Source organism: Magallana gigas, chromosome 4 (genome assembly GCF_963853765.1).
Source record: "Magallana gigas chromosome 4, xbMagGiga1.1, whole genome shotgun sequence".
NCBI lineage: Eukaryota > Metazoa > Mollusca > Bivalvia > Ostreida > Ostreidae > Magallana > Magallana gigas.
In genome coordinates, this window is record NC_088856.1 from 6,100,943 (window position 1) to 6,118,743 (window position 17,801).

Here is a 17,801-nt window from a genome sequence, read left to right on the forward strand (position 1 = left end):
TCAAAGTTTACCGAATCTTCCTAGAATTAAACATAGATTGTAAATTTACTTTGTGTAAAAACTTTCTTCATGGTAAGTTACTCAATGTGAAACATTCTTTACCTTAGGACGAATTTGTCCGCCATTGTTTTATTTTTCCACTAAGCATCCGCTTGCGTTGCCTTTCCTTTTCACTACATCTAAATTCATAAGTGATCATTCGTTCGCATTTCAAAATATTTAATGCCCGTATTCTCGGACTCCATGCTAGGAAATTTAGTTGGTTAGTTACGTCATCCTCATACATGTACATGTTGTCGACAGCGCGCGGCCGCAAAGAAATTTTCTTTAAACGCTTTAAAGTTATACCAATATAGGATATACATGTAATTTTTATATACTGACCTTAATTAATTTGTTTGCAAGTTTATAACTATTGATTACAGCAAACTACATTAAAGCGTTTAATAGGGGTTAACTCCAGAAAAGTTTCTACGTAATGTTTTGACTGACCTTTGTCCAATCAGATCGTAGCTTTTTAAAGATCGATTGTGAAAATTTCTTTGGCCGCGCGCCGTCGACAACATGTTTGACATTACCTCATCCCATTATCTATATATAGACATCGTTGTTCCCTGGTTAAAGAATTTCAAAACACTTTAAAGTTTCATATATTTATAAGATATTCTAGACCTTGATTTGTCACTCTAATACTATTGTTGAATATCATAGATAGTTCGCTCATCTGCGTCATCTATAATTTACCCCATTAACCAGTAAACTAACTCTCTCTCTCTCTCTCTCTCTCAAATTAAGTCACGAGCGGTAATGTCTCAACTCCGCCATCTACGATCTGATTGGACAAAGGTAAGTCAAAACATTACGTAACAACTTTTCTGGAGTAAAGGCCTATTAAAGCTGAACACCGCTCGTAAATAGGCACCGTCACACAGATACCTGGTATATAAACCCTTCGATTTCGTTACACCCGATTGCACACCTGAACCTCGTGGCCGACATGTAGTATTCCTTTCGTGGTCTTTAGATTTTATGCATTTTTTTTTATCTTATGTTCATTTTCTGTTCGTAAATAATGCATTGACCAATTTATTTGATGTTAGTATTCTCCTGGCTTCAAAAAGTGCGTAAAATTTGATAATTTTATCGCGACCGGGTAACACGGCGAGGCAAAATGTACGTCCACACAGGTGAGACCTCTACAGCGAAGTACTTTGAACTGTTTAGAGGTCTGTCCCTTATATAAGGGTTGTAGATAAGCAGTGATTAAAGAGAAATATGGCGGACAGTGCCTATTTACGAGCGGTGTTCAGCTTTAAACAGGTCGAGACCACTATAATTTGTGACGTCGGCATAAATGTGCATACTAAATTAGCCATCTGTTTACTTTTATCGACAAACCAATCAGGTGAATGAGTTGCAAGGCATTGTGTGCTACTACAAGTTTCAGTGTATACAAAGCGTATTGAAAATATATACCATTTTGAATTGTCCTTTGGAAACTCATTTTGAATGATTTTTCAGAATTTATGAAATTAATATGGACAATTATGTCTGAACTTCAATTTCTATGCTCACATTTAAAAAATATTGCATATGAGGGCTTATATCAACCCATTTTCAACCTCTTTAAATACCCCATTGTCAATGTTCAAAAGAGAGGCAAGTCCTATTGAATTAGAAGCAGTGAGTACCGTTTTTTCACGTGATACCCCATATTTGGGACAACATTAGTAGAATGCGCGTTGATATTTTCTTCAGGGACATTCATCAGAATGCTTACCGGACAAAATAATAAATGCTGCATAGCTTGCGCTTCTGCGTTTGTTTTTTTGTGCATTTCTACTACCGTGGCTATTCACGTTTGTTAAAAATATACAGTTACCTGTATTTATTTCTAGTGCACAATGATAAAGTCACCAATACACAACTGTGCAGTTTTTTCTTATCAAAACCTGTTTGTACTTGTATGCATATGTTTGTTAGTTGTTTGATACTGATCATTTTTGAAGCAACAATTGATCAACTAAAACAACAGTATTTTTCAATGTGAGCATGGAACAAAGTTAATGGTACGTAATCTTTCTTTTTCTACCTTCTAAAGTAAAAATCAAGATGTACAAACATTCCGGCAAGCATTAAATATTGTGAATAAAACAGACAAAACCACGTGCGTTTGTTGAATCGTAAACACGTTGTAGACCGTCATGCATTGCAACTCATTCAGTGGATTGGACAAGGTAGTGTACCCGACCTGTTAAACGCTTCAATGTAGTTCGCTGTAATATTCTCAAAATACGTAAGTACTGGTCGTTTTTCATATCATATCCTACTTTGATTTATATTAAAACATGAAAATATATTAAGATATATGTCTTATTTCATCATTATTAATTTTGTCCAATTTGTAATTACCTCCTTCAATTCTATTTCAGTTGTTGATTTGGCCAGGTTTAGGTAAACAATTTCTAGTTTAACAAAGTTAGAGGTTCCTGCGTCAATTGTCCATGTACAGTTCAGGCCCTGTCCGTATCTGAATGGAAATCCGGGGGACCTAATGACAGCCTCGCCCTCCTTAGTCAGATTTATAAAGAAGTTACAGCGATTTAGTTCCATCACGCCTGGAAAAAAGGCGAAAATGTAATTTGCCGAATAAATATATGCACACATCGTTGCAAGACATTTAAGTTACTTTCATATATATATATATATATATATATATATATATATATATATATATATATATATATATATATATATATATATATATATATATATATATATATATATATATAACTTTTCATACAGTTCAAAATCTATCTGAATTTAGGTGTGTGTAGGCCAACTTGCTTTCATATATATGGAAAATTATATCAGTGAAGCCGCGTTGAAGAAAAAAACCACATACCCAATTTATATAGCGAAATATATGATACTCTAGATTTTTCTATCCACAAGGTACATGTACGTTCAATCATATACCGACAAATATAAATTTACCACTAAAACACAGACGATGAGAAGCGTAGTTAAGACTGGACCCGGTCAGTACCCAGGCAGGCTGCCTCGTGGGGTGGTACCGGTCACCGGTATTCAGGGAGCAGGTATGAGAGTCGGAGTACTCGGTGAAGTAGAGGGACGTACAGCCAGTGGCCAGGCAGAACCGTCTACAGCCTTGGATCGTCGTGATGTTGGTCACGGAGAAAGTGGCACCCTCAAGCCAAAAGGAAAACCGTCTCAGCTCCTCGAACCCGAAATCAAGGCTTGTGTTTTTACACCGCATGTCTCTCTGTACTGTATGTAAACATCATGTCAATTAGGATGAGAAATTTTGTCTCAAGTTAAAGTACTTATCAGGGCTTAATATTTGATGTATACCATTTTTTTATAATGTCCAACACCTCTGATAGCTACCATTAAACAAACTTTTATTTCCATGCGAGATTTTTTGCGAGAATATTTTATATAAACAATACCCCAAAAATGCAAATAGCTACTGTAGAAGTGACAAACAATTTCAGAAGATTGTCTATTATAATATAATATGTTTTAAACCAATCACAAATCAGGTACGTTACGTTGTTTCTGGCAGCCAATGACTTCCGCCTTCAGACATGCTTGTTGCCCGTTCGTTGTATCAGGAATTATTTTAATGTAACGGGCCAGGATTTCACGATGAAATACAAACGTCTGTGGTGTAATCACTGCAGCGCTGGTATCGATGACAAACGTCTGAAATTATATTGGATCAATTTGTAAGAGTCCCGTGAGCAGATGATAACTTTATAACTTTGTGAAATGCATGATTTTCTGTTCATGGTTTGCATCGATTTATTGTTCAAAGAACATTAAACTAGCACTTATATTAAAATAGAGACATACATATCACGCTTAAAAATAAATGCCCATATTTTTGTTTACAGATCTCCCGATTGAAATTAGTCTAAAATCTTGATATAGGAATTAAAAACATCAATCGGGGCATGTTTTAAGGCAGTTTTTCGGCTCGACATATTTATAACATTTTGAACTTTATTTGATCTGGCATGTTCTAATGTTCATGATTCACTGATTTAAAATTGAAGCACTAAAATTGCAAATTACATTATGTAAAATTATGAATGCAACTAAGGGTTGAAAGTTTGACTTCGAACAAAGGTAAGACACAATAAAAACATTAGTAGGGACTTTATCTTTGTGTCACTCTATTCACTGAATGCAAAAATTAAAATGCTCTTTTTTGCATGGTTAACACCTGTTGTGAAAACAAATATCACAAGAGTTTTGCACCAACAATACTTGTCCCCACCAACAACCAAAATGTATATGCCCCACGCTTCTATTTCCGTCACTTTTTACGATTATTTATGATCCCATCACAGAAAAACATTTCAAATCGGGTAAAATTCAAAGATGTTTTCAGGAATACGTCATCTGTGATCATCCGGAAAAATGGCCGAGAACAAAAACAAACTCCGCGCGGAGCTACAGTATGCAATGGAGAAAAATCTATTACCTATTTTTCAGTCGAAAGTGTCCTTACACAAGTTGCAACAAAAATCATCCGAGGACCTTCAAAATTCCTGTTAACCTTTTAGTTTTAGTTGCGTTTTTGCCTTCGGAAGATAAAGGAGGCATTTTGGCAAAGAAATCTTGGTGTTTTCTTCATACCGTTTTCCCCCGAGGTATTAATTTCTGAATATTGAATTATTCAACAAAATTTAGCTGCGTAGATATTTTTGGACAACTTATACTAGACCATAGTTTAAGAAATATTTTATTCAAAAATATACATATGAGTATATGGATTGAACTACAGGCAAAAATAGCCATTACTAGTTCTCTCCATCTCTGATAAAGGTATAAATATTTATAATACTAAAAGTGTACACTTTTCAAAGTTTTAAATTGACATTTTACTAACTTATATATATGTATTAATAAATGATTTATATAAATAACAAGCTAATGAAAGAAAGAAAAAAGGGGAATATATATATAATTTCCCAATACAACAAAAAATAAATCGGCACAGTTTTAAATAATTTAAAAATGATAAATATCCAGAATAAAATCACAAATTGATCCTATTAACCGCAAACGTTTTCGCCATTCCTGGCTCTTCAGGCAGTTGTGTACAAATGACTAATATGTAACGTAGTAACGTCAATAAGCAAAAGTTCATTGTGACGTCATAATAACGTTAAAGTAGCGGAAAGTTAGAGTCACAGAGCAAAAAGGCGCTAAAAAAATAATAATCGCAAATATAACAAATGATTCAATTATATCACATGCATATAATAAATTGTTCACTGGGTGCGATTAAGTTTTGGTTTAAATAATTTAATAAAGTGGTCTTCCTTGGCTAAGCGCAGTATTTCATTTTCATTTGGAAGTTTATAAAATGGGAATAGGGTAAATTTTCCCTGGCCGCATTCAGCAAAATGTTCACAGCATGGTTTGCTAGTGCTGCTTATATATATATATATATATATCCGACACTTTAGATAACGAGTGTTGTTGGTTTGCTAGTGCTTCTTATATATATATATATATATATATATATATATATATATATATATATATATATATATATATATATATATATATATATATATATATATATATATATATATATATTCGTTTAAATATAATACAATAATATATATTAGACCATACATTGAACACGGAGAGACATTTGAGTTGACCCCCCACCACCATCCTGCCCTCGTACCAACCCCCCCCCCTCCCCCGGGGCCCACAACCATCCTGCCCTCGTGCCACCAACCTTAACGGTCCCCGGGATATCCTCATACAGACTCATTGACAGTCTACCGGTCCCGTAAGACACCTGGAAGGACTGGATGTACTTTGATTCCTTCCCGGAAGTCCAGCCCTGCACGACTACTCCTTGTACACTCGTTGGGACAATCAGGTCAATCTACAACCGTCACAGATATTTACTCAGTGTTTTAAAACACAATGCTTTTTATTTCTTGTCATCGAGTAGGATATATTCAGTATAAAAATAAACGTAACTTCTGCATTTTTTCAATAAATAATTCAATTTCTGTCACCTGTTTGAGTGCTAAAATTATTGACAAGTATTTTTGGAGAATGTATTAGTAGCATGTCTATATCAACATAATGATTGTTATAAAGATATTAATCTTTAATATTTGTTTTTTTATCACACGAGACTTAACTTTACTAAGTTAATGTTTAAAACTCAAAACTCGAGTTAACTTCAATGTGACACCCACTAGAAACCACGACGGGTGTTTATTTGGGTATGAGCACCAGCCAGGGTTCGCATTATATAATCGCCCTCGGTGAGACAGCGCCATAGATTCAACGTCAGATCCCTCCGCGTAGCTCGAAGAAGCGCCGAGCTGGTAGTCGTAGATATTACCCGAGGCCAGGCCCAAAGGTCTTCCACAGCTGGTAGCTTTATCAAAAGACAGATAAACAACGATATTCCTCGCTTAGTAGTGAATGAAAGTAAACATCGACTGATATATTGTAGAAAATAGTTTCCTGTTCAGGACAAATCTAGACGAAGTTCATATTAATACATTATACAAGCATAATTGTATTTTCCTCATGCAGTTATCAAAGCGGTAAGGATAAGGGTGAGGTGGTTTATGAAGGTATGGAAAACATTTTGACACAGATTCCGTGGGGCGGGGGACGGGTGGGATATTTTGACAAATCGGGAATGGGTTTTAAAAAAAACTTGATGTCGGGGAAAAAACAAAAACCTCAAAACCTTACCAGTACCAAACCGAGCTACAGATAAAAACGAAACATCCTAAGAAATTAATAGATATATTAATGATAACCACAGCGAAGCATTTATTAATTGCTATTTTGACGAATGAATGCTTTAATTTTACAGAATACCCAAACATATCAAAACACATTTAAACATTAGAAAAGACTTACTCTTACGCTTTTTTTAAAATATAAAATCAAATTAAAATAAACTCACATTTTCCGAGAATCACAATCTCGTTTATTTCCATCCGAAAAAATTTTCCCGGATTACTTCTTGGGTGAGTAAAGTCGAAGTTCCGGATCGTGACATACTGACCAATCACGGGACGTTTACATTGGTACCGGAACACCATGGAGAATCCCGGAAATCGGAGGTCGTCACAACGCACGGCGCCATAGTTCATAAAGTCCCATGGATCCTTGCTGACGTATGTTCCAAAATAGCGCACGTTATTTGGAAAGTAAGCTATGAACCAAAAATACCCAAGTAAAGACAAGGTTAAAACATGACTACCGTTTTGCGGGGAATTGATACCCATTTTATTTTCAAATTTTATTTCTTGTGTTTCTTCTAACAATAATTATTATATATCATATCAATTAAAGTAAAATGTCCATGTAAAACCTTTTCTGTTGTTCATGCTTTGAATTTTTTTTATTGACTGCATTATTCATTTTTTGTGAACTTAGGCAATTGTTGGCTTTTCAATAAAATTGCATGTCGCCCCTCAAGCTCATTGTTCCAAAACGTTGATAATTAAGACTCACTCTATTTAAGAACTGTGGACTTACTGGCTTGGCGATAGATGAGAATAGCATGGACCTCTACAAACTCCTCCAGATTGATTTGATACCAGGGCTTCAGCATTGGCCGCTCTGTGACCAGGGAATTAAATGTATCTGTAAAGTACAGAGTTATTCTATAGGACAACGTGTGGAGTGTGTTGCTGTTCAGGGTTCTCCAAACACCCATGACAAGTCTTGTTTAATTCATTTTTAAAAAAATGAGAAAAACATGTTAATTTATATCATATTGTTTTATAGTATTTCGATTAATTTTTCTTGCTATCGAAAATCAAATTTCTATAAAATTTAACAGACAAAGCTGTACAGCTAAGAAAACTTCTCAACAGTTTAAAGAACCCTTATAGATAAGCCAGAGTAACTGTTTCTGTGTGTGTGTGTGTGTGTGTGTGTGTGTGTGTGTGTGTGTGTGTGTCTCTCTCTCTCTCTCTCTCTCTCTCTCTCTCTCTCACCTATAGAACCGTCAACTGCATATTCAGGCTTCCGACCGTCGTACGACGGAACGCTTCGGTAAGGTTTAAATTTTCCAAATTCTTTCAAATCCTTATCTTCGACTAAAATATTAGAAAAGTAAACATGACTAAACCAAAAAAAGTTTTAAACGAAAACAATGTCAGTAATACAGTTTTAATACAAAACTCCTATTATATTCATATCATCTTCAAAACTTTGCAAATATTGTAGGTGCCCAAAACTAAACCTCAATCATCACTGACTTTCAAAACGGGCAAGTACTACAAATAATCGCGTAGCAGATCAATTCTGATCGTGATGCTACAATAATTCCATGAATAAAAACGGGCGTTTTAACATATCTCGCTTCCTACCCACTTTGATACGCACTTATACTGTTACATCACGTTTTGTAGGAGATACGATCACCCAAGGTTCGTCAAAGATTCAAGGCAAATACAACATAGATCATCAACATAGATCATCTATCTAAATATATCAAGAATAGCCCTTTACAATATTTTGGTAACTTTACATAAGCTAACATCTAGAATGATAAATGTTGGGTATTTTTATTGATTGTTGAATATCGTGTTACAGGCAAGAAACAGAGTTCAAAATTATTTGTTGTTTAAACAAAACTCGAATCTTGTTATTGTTCACTTAAGTGTGGCATTGGTATACGTTTCAACTAGATTTTGTTTGTTTGTTTGTTGGTGATATCATTTGTTGAAACATTGGATCAGTTTATTTAGATTTGCACGAGTCATTTTTCATATAACTGGTAATTTCTGTACTTCGATTTTTTTGTAAACAAATAGAAGACTCGAGTTTTGTTTACTTAACAATGATTTATTTCTTGTAACTTCACTTCTAACATTCAAGTTTTTATCAATCATTTAAAATGCACATGTACAAGTAAACGATTTTTAACATTAAAAAATAACCCTGAACTTAAATCTTGTTATAGAATTTAAATGTATTATCATCATTAGATTCCAAAATAATTAATTCATGTACATTTGTACAACAGTACAGGTTGGTCTACAATGAAGCACGCCGAAGCAAATAAAATGTGAACATGTACTTAAAGGCGACGCGGCATAAGCTTGGTTGTAAAATCTGAAAACGTTTATTTGAGTTCTAAACCAATGTTGCGTAATAGGAAAGTAATCATGTTATTTGTATTTTTGTGACGAGAATTGGGGATTAACGAAAGGTTCTAAAAGTACTCACCGCATTTGAGAACCCCACAACTTTCTTTTACGGACGGATACGCTACCAGGCACAGGGGTTCTCTTGATTTATACGAATAATACTCGTACGCCCGGCAGTAATTACTCTCAAACTCGTGGTACGCCTTACGGGTGTTTTTGTAGAATGGTTCCGTTGATCCTGCCCATGGTAAACATCCTTTTCCGGTAGCCGTGACGTTTGCGCGGCCATTGTAGGAGTTTCCGATGTCAGACTCGTAGTAACACTCCCGACGCTCTGCGTATAGATTGAACAAAAAGTTTCAGAGGCGAGGAAGATGTTAAAAAGCACAAACAGATACCATATTAAAGTTTTCCCATGGAATGAATTGTCCCACTCTTATTTGTTTAAACATGACACGTGACTGCCCAATATATCTCTTTTTCCGTTGGGCGAGATTTAGTATTTGGCAACATGGCCGATGTTTCACCTACTTCTCTCAAATTTATGATATTTAATACAGAAATTGCGTTTCGTAAGTTCTTACAATATTTGGAGTAGTTGCCCTTTGACATTACTTTTGAGGATCTCGACACCCCGTGACTTCTACATTTTATGACAGTACGTCGATCACAACATGGCGATTTTAGCGCATTGTGAAACAGTTTATAGCACCTTTATTTGTTGTCTATCTCTGTGGCGCAGTGGGTGTTTCTTAAGTCTACCAACTCACAGGTCCCGAGTTCGAATACTGCAGGGGTTTTTAATTTTATGAACAGCTGTAAACTTTGAATTTTCCCCCAAAAGTGAGATTTTTGGGGTCATTTTCAAAACAAACACATGCTAAAAATCCATATCTTTAATTGATATAGAAGAATGGACTTGTAGGCAGAACTTTTCCCAGGTCTTGAGCAGAATATAATGGTAGCCTCAAGAGAAGATGGGTGAATTAGGCGTGTTAACTGCCTATATGGGGTAAGATAAGATACTTTAAAATTAGAATATGAACAAATCTCATAATTTCTTTCTAAATCATTGAAAACAATGGTTGTCAACCATAATATCGATGAGTAACCTTTAAATATGTAAAATAATTATAATAGGTTTATTTAAACCTCCAAATAGTGTCATATTTAGAACTTCAATGCCTTTTCTTTTATAAAGTGGGTCTTGGCTCCATATTTTTGTCATAGTCTAAATAAGGTTTAAAGGAAATCAAGCCGATTTCAATCAACGGAAACGTGGAGAGGTGACCCACTATACTTTAAAAATTTCATTTTGTATTCCAACAATTGAACGTTTAGAGAAGACCGTAAATTCGTGGTAGAAGTTGCATTTAGCATTTAGCAATGGAGTTTGATGTGACAGAAATTAGAGCACCAGACATTAGGTAACAGAGCTAGGGTTTTTAGGTTGTGGATTCGATCCCTTCAAAACTTTAGAATTTATTTTTTTCTTATCGTTTTTAAAAATATTATATTAAAAACTGAAAAACCAAATGTAGTTAGAAATTGTGTTTTCGTAAACATGTAATATAACATCATCTAGTATATTTGGTTGGAAAAAAATATTTGACGACAAAACCGAATGGGCATAGAGATTGCGCTATCTTGTTCCCCCATCTTCTTTGTTCGAACTTTGCGGAGAAAAAGAAGAAAACGTGTAATAATAAATAACAGCGAAACAAGGGTGCAGCGAACATTTTTTTTAAAAAAGGTTCTTGAAAGGTGAAAAAGAATTTTTAAGATTGACTGTTAAATTAGACAAAATGTAAACCATTTTCATGAACATTGACTTTTGAAGATCATCGCTTCTAGTGAAATAGATACATCACTTGATTGTCCTTGGGTAAACAAAACACTTATTAGGTTTGTTACTAAACATATCGGCTTCGCCTCGCCACCTATGAGGTTGACAGCCCAATATATATCCGTTGTCATTCAGAATTAAACCTAATAAGTAACTTTTATTTAGTCATATACAAAATCGATATTGCAATTGAGTTGTAAATTCTGAAATTTCAGTTTTGCAATGCTTTTTAATTCAGGCTTCGCCTGACAGACACAATATGTAGACAGGTTTAGTCGACTATGTTAATCACGTATTCGAAACAAAACAAAATGATTTAATGAGGTTAATCTATCGAGATATTCCATTTTGGGAGACAATAGCAAACCAACACTTCTAGATTTTTTTCCACCTCCTTATATCGGTAGTGTCACGATAAGACACCCTTGCTGCTTATATTTAGTGTCACAAGTCGATAACCATAATTTAAGGTCTATTTGATTGCATCCTTCGGTAATAGATAGAGTATCATTTAGAATAAAATTATCAGAAAAATGGAGGAAATTCAGTGTCATTGTGATATTAATCTCGTTCAAAACATTGGACATTGAATGAGGGCTTTATCCTTTATTTTTTCAGTTTTATTTTTAATACACCGAAGTTTAAATTTTTGAAGAGCAATTAAACGTTCATTGCCTTTTCGCCCGGTCTTTCAAGTAGTTTTACATATCATATTACAATATTTCAAAATATAATTGGCGATTCTTATTATTTTACATTTTCGAACTTAATTAGGTCAGTGACGACTGATCGAGAAATATCATTTCAATGACTTTAAAGCTTTTGAATGATTAAGATTCATGTGGGGATATAAAATAATCATTTTTTTCCAGATTCCTTCGGGAAGGACTACTCTAATTAAAGCATTACTGGGTTAACAACTGTAAGAAAGGAGAGGTTGGATGAAGTTGAAACCAGCAATGGAAAATCTGTTGATTTGAAAACCAGAGTGTTTTTCTCGGCATGCTGTTTTTCTTTCATCATTTAACGGGTATATAAACACGGTGAAAAAATCTTCAAAAAACTAGAAGTCATTGAAGGCATACATAATTAAAGAAAAAATGGGTTGCAAATGGTTTTTGATTTGGGGAGTTAATACTAGTAATAGTAATATCTACCGTATAAATCCAGGAAAAAACAATTTACAATACGACTGAATTCTGATGAAAAACAGTGATGAATACTCCATAAGATCAGAAAGGAGAAATAATGTGTTCCGTATGCTGTATGATTTAAACAATATATATATATATAATTTTCTATTAACAAATATATTTAATTGAAAACTACTAGTACACAGCTATTATATTAATATTATTTTTTAAATATCTCTGCTATAGATAAAAATTGAATCTTCATTTAAAGACAAACAGTCATCTACTTTCTCTAGATAAAATTAATTTTTTAGCGGCTTATTTAAAATTTATTCTATATGTTTTGCTACTAGCTACTTCAACCATTATAAAAGTTTTCATACGTTTTTAACCAACTAGTTGAAAAAATAGAAGTTATTTTGTTCTGTTGGAATTATCGAAAACCGTTTGACCTAGTTAAGATCATCTAACCGGTCACATTATAAACCAGTCCAACATTTCCATGGACTATCGAATCACGACAATTTGTTTAATATTCAAGATAACAAATGGTGTTCAATTGTTATTTAAAGTATCCTAGAACATACAACCGAGAAAATGTCACTAGTCTTTGTCAAGTTTTAATGGCTATTTAAAGGCCTAGAATATGCTTTGAAATATAGTCAAAGCTGGAATCCCCAAGAGAGTCTTTTGATGAATTACAACTATACATTGGGGTTTTGGTTGTTTCTATCGGCTGTGATAAACATTGTGTACTTACAGTGTACATCGATGATTCAGAGCAAATAAGTCATTAACTATGCAGTGATTGATTAAAGACCTGATGGTTTCACAGACAGCTTTGAAACACAAATGATTGTGGTTCAGATGTCGATAGACACGATTCATGCAGTGCATTGGTAATTCCTAGCTGTGATCTGTCACATTTTATTAATGTATTTTATTATTAGCTGCATGTAAATGTCAGAGTCAACAATCAACAAAGTGAAAGCTTGACTCTCTTCACTCAGATCCAAGATCGAAGGTATTCTATCTTCTAATGTTTTATTTTTCCTGCCTTTCTTCCTTTGTTTAAAAAAAACTTCAACCCATTTCATATCAGTCAACCTTATACTAAACCTTACACGATGAAAAGCTTATTCTAAGTTCTAAAAGGTTATGTAGAATTCTATGCCATTAATATCATCGCTGCCTGTTAGAATGTACAATGCACGGAGATATAGAGAGAGACTGTTGTTCAAAAAGGGAAAGACTTTGAGCGTTGGTCCTAAGATTGATGGTTTAACCAGATATTCGAATTAAATACTGATATAAAACATTCTGTATGTGTTAAATTATCAAACCAAGATATATATTTATCTTAAATCAATACTTACCCTTTACTTATAATAAACATTCTATATTTTTTATGCAAAAATTACCATATGGTACATAGTAGCAATATGGCACGCCCACGGAGTTATTTAGTGACGTTGTGTCAAACATCGGTAACGCCCCTTTATACTCCCAGTCCTGGTTCTCATTGGTCATATAAAAGATATCCCTTTGTGACGTCATTGACTCTACCTTCTGACAACCGTCAGCGGATTGACTCTGCAAAAAGTACAAACAGGCTGTTGCCGTTGCTATATTTATTTTCTGATTAAATGGCCATTGCCAGTATTTGGCCTAAACGGTTTTTAATCAAATTTAAAGGTCATAAAAAAGGTTCATATATGTAGAACCTTTAAAAATGAAATTATGAATGCTTTAAAATAATTTTTGAATTGTTAAGTAAGTTGCTGCATTTATGTACATACTAAGACGGCAATATACACCTGAAACAAGATGAAAGGGAATTTTTTGGGAAGCTGAATTGGTGTCGAATGGTTCCCATCTTCTCTACAGCAGAACTGGAGTAGAAGTGTCTGGTTTTGTCCCTTGTTCCCCGGAATTTGACCCCCTATGTCCTGTTCAGTAAACTGGTATCCCCTAATTGTCAAGGTACCGTTGGTAAAGTCTGTAAATATTTGGACAATATTAAGAACGAATTAATGAAGCCTCGGCCAATATAACACAGTATTTTGATTTTGTTTCCTCCATCAGATTTTTCATTAATTAATGAAAAGTTAATGAGGATTACATTATATGTCATTAAGTCGCAATATAAAATGTAAACGATTTGTATCCAACTGTAATTAAAAGTTTTTGTCCAAAGAGACGAGGGTGCTTGGTCACCGTCATGGGAGTTGAAACGATAAGTCAAGGTTGAGTCAAAACCCCTCTGAGCAAGAGTAAGTTTCCACTTTGCTAAATATGTTTATGTTTGTCGAAATGTCATGATAGATGACAACGTAATTCATAATGCCCCTTCGTTATGCTTAGATTAAAATTATCGATTAATATTGCGCCATGATATAATATTAATTAATTTTCCATTGCGCAATCCAAAACCTATTGGGAGGGATGTAATACTGTAAAATTGGTTTTTCCAACTTCACACACGATTCTAACTTATTAAAGGAAGTGAACATGAAAAAATTATCAAGGGCTCAAATTTGTCTGTTTGATGTGTATAATGATATCTGAAAACCGTTTAGACAGAGCTTTCCTCAGTAAAAAGATATACCACTTAGAATAACTAATTCTTGCAATCCATGAGCGCTGCCATATTGTTAAAATCATTACCTCCCTGCTGGGTTATCTCTAAGCATCTAAGAGAGGGCAGCACTGATGCTGCCGTCAGTGAGACACATTGCATTTTTACACACGTTTAGTAACAGAGATAAAATGCCATCATCAAAATGTGAATGGAAACTTGAAAGGAATGTAAAGATTTGTCATTTTAAACAGTGTTTATGGAGGAAGATTTTGGATCTCAGAATGATGCATTCCCACCAGCAGTTAATGTGACATGTAACTAGAATGGAATGTCCGTGGATCAGTGTATTGTGACCTATTTTTTCTTGCACTCGGGAATTTCTTGTTTATGAGTGTGCTACATAAATGAGCACACAAGGTGCATTGCACAGCATCCTGACTTTTAAAAAGTGTCTTAGTCCTGTTATTCTTCTGACAGCATAAACAGAACCGGCGTACATATCATCAAGATCTTATGTATAAAAAAAAAACAAATCAGAAAAACCAGGGCATTTAAATAAAAAGTGACGGTAAGAAACCCCACAAAGAAAATGAAATTACTATTTTATATTAATTTAAATTGAAATCTAAAAACAGCGTTTTATTTATGTAAACACTGACTGCAACATCTCCGTACAAACATCTGGAATGTGAGGGTCTTATATTTCACAAATTAATTTATCTATTCAATTTTTGTACAAATCATAAATAGTTATCTGAGGTTCATTTATAGAAATGTACTAAATCCTTGTCTTCTCATGACAGTACACAAAATTTTTCTTCACATCAAGGCATATTTTTTCTTCATAACTTTTATCAACTCTGTACATAAACACTGGCCTAGTTCCAACATTGACCCAGTCACCAGCAGCAATGTGGCTTATCTACGTCAGAGAACAGATGCATGCTGGGGAATAATGGATTACCTCTATAAATCTTTCACTGAGAGTGTTAAATTGATAAAATCACTTGATAGAAATAAACAAAAAGGTAACAGACCTCATTTTTAAGTTTCAAAAGGCTTTTAAAATTTATTAAGCAACAATTATTTTTTTCATGTTCACTTCCTTTAAACAAATGTTAATATTGCATTCCTGTCTACACTTTATATTTGAATTGAATTTAATACTGATACATCCATCTGTCCTTCTTATCATTCAATGTCTTCAAATTATGTTCATCCTTCTACAAGAATCAAATTTTGTTTTTGTTTTAAGTTCCGTTACAAAACAAATGTACCGTTCATGCAGGCACATTGTAAAAAAAAACTTGACTTTTAGTTTTACAATAAATATTTAAAGAAATTATCATAACACATTAAAAATGTCCATTTTGACCATTGTCATTTGTAAATTTTACTTTCCATAAGTTGTACTGCCCGAGAAGAGTTATTGTGTAAATATTTTAAAATATCAAATGCAATATTAGCATTATTTCTAAAATAGCTAAAATGTGTTTCAGCCAACGTGATCATCAAATTTATAGCCATGTATTTATTATCTGGAAAACCCCCAGCAAATTAATGTTCATGATTATGTATGTGAATTCCCCTACAGTTAAACCATATCAAATTTTGATCTCCTGTATCAGATTTTATGCTTGAAAGAACATAATTTTAAAAAAAAACCCTAAGAATGTATGCCCTTTTTCATACAAAAATTGTTATCACTCTTACATTGTTTTCTTTATTAAAACGCAAAGAAGCTAATTAAAGATACCAAAATTCAGCTCCAGCTTTTCTGATCTGCAATTGTGATTGGGTTTTTTGTTGTTGTTGTTTTTTTTTTTTTGGGGGGGGGGGTAACTTGGCCCTATGAATTTTTAAGTTAAAAAATGTTCAATTCAGATTTTAAAGATCACTGATTGAATATTGGTGTGTGAATTTTGAGTGTGTAAAATCACTGTCTGGTACATACATGTATATTTAAACAGCCCGAAGAAAATGATTTACCCATATACCTTACCATTTTTGAGATTACCATATTGACATAATATTCATCCCAAGCAGAAAAATCTTGGTATAATTTTGATGAGGAAACAAAATTTAATAAAATATTCAGTAAAGATTACGATACTAGAAAAAAAGGTTCTAATTTTGAATAAGATGAACAGTGCAATAAAAATAAAATTCGCCTTTTATTGCCTCTACAGAACATATGATATGCGATCTCTCGTTTGCTTCTTTAACAATGTCAATAGTCAATATTTTGCCTAAAGTTCAATAATATATAATATAATAATAAAGCAGATTTTAAGAAAAGTTCTGTATTCTTTACAACTATACGAGAGAAAATTTCATATTGTACATGAATTATTAGATAGATAGGTTAATTTGTCAGCTATTAAAGAAGCATTGTTGACTATTCAGATACTATTCCATTTTTTACATAAAAGCAATTATCTTATCGTTTGGCCAACAGTTATTTAGTTATCTCATAAACTGATTATCGATCATCATCAATTGAAATTATTAAAATGCCTTGCATTTAACTTCTGGCATCAGTTTGTTTTCAAAATAATTTACTTATTTGTTTGAATGCATAGTTTACCGTGTATAATATTCTGCATTACATATTATATATGTTGCAGTTGGTTTTAACATATGTTTTTTACAGTTACAGTATTTTGATTTTTGTTCTACTTGAATTATTGGTATGTACTAGATATGAATGATGTACATCAATGTTTAAATGTTTTGTTCAAGATATAATCATATTCTGATCAATAAAATTTTGAACACATTTGTGAGTTTGTTTAATGTGTAGGTAGGAGAATGAGGAGGCATAAAAATACCATGCATTTTCTAAGACCAAAACGCAAAATTTTAAATAAATAACAGTATACTAATACTAATTTTTTGTTTTCAATTTCAAAATCCAGAAACTCTTGCCATTATGGTTTGATTTATATTTTAAACTGTGAACAGGGGCTGTCATTGTTCAGATTGATGGAGCTGCAGTTCCAGTATTTAAACTTATGTAAGGTCCGGGTCAAACTGGGCTATCACCCATTAGC

General features: G+C 33.5%; 1 protein-coding gene across 1 annotated transcript in view; it reads right to left on the minus strand.

Moving 5' to 3' along the window:
- The window catches only part of LOC105319275 (uncharacterized), a 53,267-nt gene that overhangs the window by 23,998 nt on the left and 11,468 nt on the right, over positions 1 to 17,801 (minus strand). Inside the window, exons 4-14 of the mRNA XM_034450086.2 lie at positions 13,985 to 14,166; positions 13,589 to 13,760; positions 9,268 to 9,522; positions 8,031 to 8,132; positions 7,567 to 7,674; positions 6,989 to 7,240; positions 6,261 to 6,445; positions 5,786 to 5,938; positions 3,576 to 3,729; positions 2,998 to 3,291; positions 2,413 to 2,618 (exon numbers count right to left, since the gene is read on the minus strand). Of these exons, the coding sequence (XP_034305977.2) occupies positions 2,413 to 2,618; positions 2,998 to 3,291; positions 3,576 to 3,729; positions 5,786 to 5,938; positions 6,261 to 6,445; positions 6,989 to 7,240; positions 7,567 to 7,674; positions 8,031 to 8,132; positions 9,268 to 9,522; positions 13,589 to 13,760; positions 13,985 to 14,166 (2,063 nt within the window). The remainder of the gene's footprint in view (positions 1 to 2,412; positions 2,619 to 2,997; positions 3,292 to 3,575; positions 3,730 to 5,785; positions 5,939 to 6,260; positions 6,446 to 6,988; positions 7,241 to 7,566; positions 7,675 to 8,030; positions 8,133 to 9,267; positions 9,523 to 13,588; positions 13,761 to 13,984; positions 14,167 to 17,801) is intronic.